The 8,364-nt window shown below is 39.0% G+C and overlaps 1 protein-coding gene across 1 annotated transcript; it reads right to left on the bottom strand.

Moving 5' to 3' along the window:
• Positions 1 to 5,706: 5,706 nt before the first annotated feature.
• Positions 5,707 to 7,947, bottom strand: LOC105040474 (1-aminocyclopropane-1-carboxylate synthase 7). Its single transcript, XM_010917013.4, has 4 exons — positions 7,607 to 7,947; positions 7,318 to 7,449; positions 7,018 to 7,178; positions 5,707 to 6,918 (listed from the first exon to the last, which is right to left on the bottom strand). Exons 1-4 carry the CDS (start codon positions 7,766 to 7,768, stop codon positions 6,051 to 6,053), a joined length of 1,323 nt encoding a protein of 440 aa, XP_010915315.1. The 5' UTR covers positions 7,769 to 7,947; the 3' UTR covers positions 5,707 to 6,050.
• Between the last annotated feature and the right edge of the window lie 417 nt (positions 7,948 to 8,364).

The following is an 8,364-nucleotide window of genomic DNA, read 5'->3' as shown; positions in this document are numbered from 1 at the left end:
AGGAGGTTTTGTGAGGTGTTACGGGTAGTTCTTTCTTCAGTAATTTTACTCTAGTTTGTGCAACTTGCTACCTCATTCTGTATTGATATTGGAATTGGATAGGGATTTTATAATTGAAAGAATGATAGTTTTTGTGGATAGGGTATATGTTTGGGAGTATGCGCATGGATAATCTTTTGAGACTGCTAGAAAGTGTGCAAATTTTGGAGGGAAGATGCCTTTTGACGTAGTCTTGTTATGTCTATCTAGTATTAGAAATTCAGTGATGTGAGTGGTGAGATACTGTTGGAATTTATGATATGAGCTTGATCAAGATTTCCAGTATATTCTTGAGCTTTGCAAGGTAAGTTGTGTTTCTGTGCTAAATAGGTGAGGTTGCGAGGCTGTCCACTTGATGTGAAATGTTTTATGATTTTTTAATAGAATTATCTTCGTTGAACATTTTGTAGCAGATGCTAATCAAACAAATAATAAAAAAGAGAAACTTGTGCAAGATCTGTAAGTCATGATAGATCATCATCACCACCGGGCAAGTAGAAGTCGATGAGTAGTCGCAAATATTGGAACTTCTACACATCCTATATGCTATAAAAATCACCTGGCAGGAATTATGATGTGTTTGTCAAAGTTTACTGGCAAAGGGTTTAAATCTATGGTAAGTCCATGGGAGTTGGACGATTGAATCGTTAGATATGCGCTGCGTAGATATTTAGTATGCTGGCTTTATAAAGACCCCATTTCAATCAGTGGCCTGTTATCATGCCTGGCACTCGGAGTGATTGTTGGATGGTTGCTCTTCGGTGGTGTACCATGGCTTTTGAGGCTTTTTTTTTTTTATTTTTTAATATTTTTTTTTTGGGGGTACATACGGCTGGTGAGGCTTTGTTGTTCATAATAGGAGTCAAGTGATGCACTCTCTGATGTGAGCACCTTGTCGCTCATTAATGCTTGAAAAGGAGCACTTTCACAAGAAAATAGCCTTTTGACTGATTTTGATCAACATAAGCAACGTTCTCTTCGTGCATTCAAGTCTCAAGCGCCAGTCACGCGGCATCATGTTAGACTTTGGTACTCCATGTTACTAACCCTATTCGCTTTTTTTCATGTTGGTTGTTTTTTTGTTTTCGGGTGAGTAACCCTAATCTCCTTTTGACCTTTCGGGTGGGATCCGGTCCAGCCCGCGAAGAGACGAGAGCCGTGGGCCAGCAGGACGTCGCCCTTGGCTTGATGCATGCGATCTGACGTGCACGACAACAGACGAGATAGAGAGAGTGAAAGCGAGAGCATGAGTTTTCCTTGGCTGGAATAAAGGGCTGTGAGTTCTTTTGACCATGGAAAAGGTGGAAAGCAAAACAAGAGACCCTCAAATCAGGAATAAGTTGTTCCAACCCCGGACAGGTCTAGTAGGAGTAACTGTTTCTTCTTTATCCCTGCTCTATGGAGGACTCCAAGCTCTGCCTTTTAAAGTGTTTATGGGAGAGGTAATTAAAATCAAAATAATCGATGTCACAACTTACAGAATTGCATTAAGCTTTGAACCCTTAAAAAAGAGGACGTACTGCATTAACGGTTCATCATACACTAGCACCATGTGTGCAGGACTTAATATGATGGCTTTGTAACATAAAATGGTTATTAAATCATGTTTTCATATTATGGTTGTTAAATCATTACATCATGTATATTACTAGGTTTATTATTTCATATTGTGTGTTCTTTTATTTTTGGAATTCAAATTTTTGAATCTCATTGTTTTCAAGGACTGCAAGCTCTTAATGTTCTGAAACTATCATAAATGTTTATTAGAACTTCTTTAATGTTCATTTTCTCCCAATCTATGTTCTGGTTCTCTCGAGGCTAGCTGGTTGATATCAGATGTTACGAATTATGGAGATATTATGATGGTATTAATTGTAATTTGGTATTATTGTATAGATAAGGAAGGAACAAAATTTGTCAAAAAATGCTTGTAGATTTTAAACATTTTTACATTTCTTCTGTGCATATTTATGGTTTTAATGTTTTTATATAGAAATAGTTAAAAATAATATATTTATTATGTCGTTATGACGTCATGGTCTGATTTTGGTGGACTCGATGGTTGTACTGGTGACCCAATCCCTTTTCCAGTTCGCAGTTTGTGTTCTAAATATTACCAAATCATAATTAGAAAATAGCATTGCCTATCATGCTACGTTTGCATTTGTTAGTTGATAATGTAGCTTAGCAAGGGGGATTTGTCAAGTCGATCTTGAGTTGTCATGGAGAGTGAAAGGAGGTATCATAGCACACAGGGAATTATATAATATGTAAGTTGGTCTTTGCTCCGAGTGTGGATTGGCTAGTGTGCAACGTACTTGAATTAATTAACATTAGTAAGTATACTCTGAGATATATTAAAGTATCAAGTATCAATTCCTCTGAGAAATTATTTCCAAAAGCTTAAATAATTAGTTTGCTCTCTTCACATAGCGTGGGATTTGCGAGTCTACTGGAAGACTTGCGCTGCATGGTTACAACTACTACAAAACAAATATGGTTCTTCAAACTTTATGTATTATATTTTCAGGGTCTTGGCAGGTTAATTATGATACAGACATTCGACATATACATCATGATCTTTGTCAACTTGCTTCTACTATTTTGATATTGTGATCCAGTTGAAGTGATTAGGTCAATCTAAACATATAAATTGCTGCACAGCTTGAATGTATCGTAACAGATCGTCATACATCTCATTATGTGTATTGGTTAAATGAAGATATGCTATAAACTACCAAATTGATGGTACAAGGGTTCAATATGTCTTCTTAGCCTATTGATATTGTGAAGCATTGAAAATGGAAGGGGAAATACATAGAAAAAATCTAGAAAATTTATATAATAACTAATGTAACACAGGAAACATGTCAGAAGAAAGTGAGACAACCAGTCAGCACTTAGGTCTTTGCATATTCAAAAATTCTCTAAAAATAACTGGATGCTGTAATCTAGTAATTATGTGTGAATGCATGATTTGCATCTTATTGTGGCTATGGAGACAAATATGCAAACAAAGTCTTGTAATTTACTCTCATTGAATCAATGTTTATGAGTTTATCATTTGCATGAAACCGATATTTTTTTTTGAGTATTACTAAAAAAAAAAAGGAATATTTTTTGAGTAGAAACATTTGGGATTCTATAAGTGTTACATTAAGTCATATTAAGAAATTGACCCCTGAAAAAATTCAAGGTATCTTACACATAAATGTGATCAATTATGGAGAAAAGTACATGCGGCTAATTATAAAGTCAAGCAAAAGAAAAGGGTAGGAAAAAGATGGAAACACATCCTAAGAAAAAACTATAATTTGGAAATCACGTATCTTATGAATCTGGAATAGTATCATAGATCCCCAAAATCATGAGTTCCTTTTCTGTTAATCAATCTCTCAATGCTGGTGCGCAGAAATAGGTTTGGAAGGGCCACATGGCTTTTGAGATCTTTGGACATTGTAGATGGTAGGAAGAAAGGCCTACATGGTGCTAGTAGGTCACACAAAGTTTAATATATCACTTGGAGGGTGAGACTTGGTATGATTTACAGGAGATTGATTGGATCAAAAAGATTTTAACTGTTTGATTGACAACTTCAGGGCAATCATGTCCTTGGATTGACCACTTCAATTGTCTAGGGTTATCGGGTTATAGATATTTCAAGTCCTATCTACCAACAATTAAGAAAAATACTTTATATGCCTTTTCAATCCATTACCCACTTTTCCTAATACTCCAACCGCACTGGTGTCTCTGGTCGCGTGTGGTGACACGAGGCAGCTGAGCTGCGGGCACTCATCCTGGTGGTTGGCCCGACAACAACGCGCTTGAACCTTCCCGTTTCTCTTTTTTGCATTTAATGTCGACATTGATTTGGTTGACCGCTGGTAAATTTATTCGTCAGGTGTTTGGGTGCGCATAGTTGACGGGAATGCTTCGTAGCGCCGCTCTATGGGTGAAACAATAGGCGGGACCCACCAGGCATCCGGGTGATCCTCGCATACCGCACAATCCCAGATCGGCCCGCGGTAATGAGAGAGAAATAATTTATCTGAGCAAAATAAATAAATAATTTAGGAAGTAGTTTGACTTTTGACGATGTAGTTGCCAGTCGCTTCGCATGAAATTGGATGATCCGCAGCGCGACTTTTGCACCTCAGCGTACGGTATATGATAGATGATTGAAGTGGCACCATTACGGTACCATTATGCCACATCATCCGTTTGGCAGACATGCGCTCTCCTTTAACTTCCGGTTTGTCTGAAAAATCTATGAATATTTTCTCGGATTAATATTAAAAAAAGCCATCTGATGTGAATGGAATTCTCCAGGATAAAAATCGCACCGCAAAAAAGTCCGAGCTTTTACATGCAAAGATTTCTTCTTCTTCTTTTTTTTTTTTTTTTTCCTCGGATAATTTACTCCCGAGGTAAGATATGATTGAGTATTGGATCTCCTGATAGGTATGTTTTTCTAACCTTCTGGACCTCTCAAATGCGTCATCTTAAATTGCTATGACCTTTTAACACCTGAAATTTAGGCCCTCACCATTTATCGTACAGTCACATGATGCCTTCAGGATGTTTGGTAATAACATTCGGAGCAAATGCTAACTAGGCTATGACCGGCAGTTGCACTCATTTGGTGGAAATTTGAGATTCAAATCTTGGAGGTGTTTAATCAGGTTTTTTTGATTGGTGGTGGTCCCATGAAATTCTGTGGCAAAAAGAAAAAAAAGTCAAGCCAAGGGTGCAATGGCTCGAGTTCAGCTCGGATGTAAGTACAGTATTTTGCACCACCATGGAGTTTTGCAGTGGGGTTTGAGTTGGATCCCCCGCACAAAAGAATTATTTTCTTTCACGGTGTTGCCCATTGGATTATATACCACACAGATCTTAAAGCACTCTAAATGTTTTAATTCAACAAGCTGGATATAGATCTCGAAATGATCATTATGCGATTCATTGGTGGATTTGCTTGAAGAAAGATGAACCATTCTTTCGCACTAAAAGGTCGACCAGGATATAATCTTGGTTGGGCTGCAGTAAAGTATGTGCGTTAAATTATTTTAATATTTGTGAATACTTGGTGCTATTTTTTTGTACTGAATTGGGATGCTTGTTTTGGTAAACCGTTAAAGTGGACTGGAGCCAAGGCCAGATGTATTTCTAAAGGGACGTGACATTGCATGATATAATATTTCTATCACCCGTCGACATTTGGGAGGAGACCTAAGCGACTTGTCATTGCATACTTCGCCTGCCATCTCTCTTTGATCGTGTGTAACCATCTCTGAGAGAGAGAAATTTTTCTCGCTAACCTTTCAATGATCCATTGCCCACAGCTGAGAAGAATCCGAGGCAGGACAATGGAAGCCGGGTTCAGATTTCAGAAGAATATTAACTACTACTGATCCCGCTGTTAATAAAAGGGGTTAAAAAATCCTCAAGAAAGGAGTTAAAAATAATTTCAGGGTAAAAAAAAAAAAAAAACGAAGAAGATGGTCAAAGCATGCCCCATATATAATACATTGCAAAATAATCAAAGGGGAGATGTTGATATAAAATCAGAGCACACAGACGTGTTTACACACGAGGAAGAAAGGCTGTGATTGGTATGGTGCACCGCCACGTGACGCATAGCATAACATATAATTTTCTTTGCTCAGGAGGTACTATTATTCAAAAAGAAAGGGGCTTTATTTCTCTGTCTCCACAAAAACGTTCATATTACATGCATGCTTAGCTAAACAACATTATATAGGTTGAACTGAGTATCTTTGCTTGTAGTGACTTTATTTGGTTTTAAAGGATGGAGGATTTGAAGTTTGTTGATGTAAAAAAATAAAATAAAATAAAAAATGAAAGAGGTATCCAGTACCTCCTTCAAACTATAAACCTTCTCATCATAGAAAAAGAAGGAAAAAAAAAAAAAAGAAAAAAAAAAGGGAGGCTTCAACAAAAATGATTTTACCATCATAATAGGTAAAAAGGTCAAAAAGAAATCGCGGCTAAGCTTGCGGTTTTCTTGCGTTGCTCTTCTCCACGAATGCCTTTATTCTCCATAGTGCTACATCTAGTGTCTGCTTGCTAATATTAGCAAAGCACACCCTAAACCAACCAGCTTCAGAACAGTGGCATGAAGAGCCTGGGGATATGTTGAGCTTCACCTCCAGCAATATCAACTTCCAAAGGCTCAGCTCTCTCTCTCTTGTGGCCTCTTCAAGCAACGGCCCAAGATTCATCCAGCAAAACAGACCAGCATTCCCTTGCAAGCACTCAATCCCAGCATTCTTCAGGTCTTCAACAATATACTCGTACCTCTCCCTAAGCCTCTCCCTGTTTGTCTTTATATAATTCTCTGTGAACTCCCTATCAGACAGCATGGAGGCCAACATCTTTTGAGTATGGGATGAGACGAGTGTAAAGCTGGACATTCTTCTAGCTGTCGTCACCACTCTATTGTTGTACGAGTATATCGTCCCCACTCTAAAGCCTGGCAGCCCAAGATCCTTTGAAAGGCTATAGACGATATGAACCCTATCAGAATCTTCATAACCTCGGGCTTCAACAATTTCAGCTATGCTCGCAAACTCGGCCGAGGAGAATACCGAACCCGAGTAGATCTCATCCGATATCAAGTGGATGTCCTTCTGCACAACAAAGTCGAGGATCTCTTCAAGAACAGACCTTGTGATTGCAGTTCCCAGTGGGTTTGATGGGTTTGTCAATAGAATTCCTCTGACTCTGACGTTTGCGGCTACTGCTTTGGCGTGTGCATCTTCCAAGGCTTTGATGGTGATCTGGAAGCCATTCGAGCTGTGGCAGTGGGCTGGAATTATGCGAACTCCAGTTCGCCATCTTAGATCTCTATCAAATCTGCAGCAAGTGGATGCCGGTGATATTTAGTCAAGAGGACTCTAGTCTAGAAGAGTGCTTTGATTAATGAACAAGATGCTGTCTATGTATAGCTCTTACCCTGGATAGTAGGGAGTTGGAATTAGCAAAGCATCTCCTGGGTCTGCTAAGATGAAGGTCAGTAGCTCATTTGCTGCAGTGGCGCCTGCAGTGAGAACAATGCGGTCGGGGTCAAACTTAGCTCTCCCCCCTCTTACCTGCTCCATAAAACTTGCTATTGCCTGAGATCATAGAAGCATATATGTCAGATTTGAAGCTGATGCCAGAAAATTTTTTCTAGTTAGAAGAGCACTGCAGCAAACCAGAGATCGAAGAAGAGTGGATAAAGTATGAACTGTTTTAACGGCTAAAGGACAGTACCTCTCTGAATGTTTTGAGCCCATGGTAGTCTTGAAATAAGGCATTTTCTCTGAAGCTAGAGATTCCACTTCCTTGGCAGCAGGATGTTTCCGGGTGTTGCTCCAAATAGTTTTCCAGTAGATCAAACGAAGCCTGTCCAAACCAAAAAGAGGGGATGGTCAGAGAAGACTCATGAATTCGAAGCTTAATTCAAAAATTAATATTGTCTCTCTTCATACTGATCAGACATTGGCTGCGTATCAAAAACTAGTTAAATTCTTTATTTTTTCTTGCAGGATGGCAAACTTACTTGGTTTTCTGCCAATCCCATCTGAATGACTCCTGAAGGATTGCTGACAGCATCATAAGGATCTTCATCATAAGCTTTCCAGCCAGCAAAGTAAGGGGAGTCTTCGCCATGGGTGTTAGAGGTTGCAATTTCTGACAATGGAACACCAAACTCAACCCCCATGGTGCAAGTTTGACACGATAAAAGAAATGAACGGGCCCTCCCTCGAAAGAAGTCGGGTCTGAAGAAGGAAACTCTGCAGAGGAAATGATGGCAATAGGAAGACTCTCCAAAGGACCCATGTCTATAAATGCCACAAGGGAAACCTCTCAGACTCTCGGATCACACAAATTTCGTGGAAATAATGTTAGAGTTCGAGGCAGCTAATTAATGATTGCCTATGTGTCCAAGCTATATGAAACTTTTCCTCTTGAAAAAGAGTTTTGTCTCTTGGGACAGCTGTGATCCTTTTTCCCATTTCAACAAGTTTCTTTTATCTAGCTAGCCCCATTTTCTTGAAATCTTCGTCAAAGTATGGTGTTTGATCAGATAGTTATGGTGTTCATCTTTTCATCTCCCTTTCTGCCATGTTCTACTTGGCTCGGAGCCCAGTTGTTGTCCATATTTTAGGAAGTTACCCTTCACTTTCTCCCTCTGCGGTCTGGTTTATTTTTGGAAACAGATGGCCAATTGTCAGCCCAACCTAAATGTCTGAAGAATATTTTGTGATTGTGTAAAGACAGCAGGCGCGATTTTGTTGTTGGAGAAGACAAATACAC

This window comes from Elaeis guineensis, chromosome 3, assembly GCF_000442705.2.
Source record: "Elaeis guineensis isolate ETL-2024a chromosome 3, EG11, whole genome shotgun sequence".
Classification (NCBI taxonomy): domain Eukaryota; kingdom Viridiplantae; phylum Streptophyta; class Magnoliopsida; order Arecales; family Arecaceae; genus Elaeis; species Elaeis guineensis.
The sequence above is the reverse complement of the archived record's forward strand: the minus strand, read 5'-3'. Positions and strand labels throughout refer to the sequence as shown.

Bases quoted from the DNA above. Each gene is read 5' to 3' on its own strand.
- LOC105040474 (XM_010917013.4), bottom strand. From the start codon at position 7,768: ATGGGGGTTGAGTTTGGTGTTCCATTGTCAGAAATTGCAACCTCTAAC. The intron at 7,179-7,317 runs GTACTGTCCTTT...CTATGATCTCAG, and splicing joins GGCTCAAAACATTCAGAGAG to GCAATAGCAAGTTTTATGGA. The intron at 6,919-7,017 runs GTAAGAGCTATA...CACTTGCTGCAG, and splicing joins CCAACTCCCTACTATCCAGG to ATTTGATAGAGATCTAAGAT.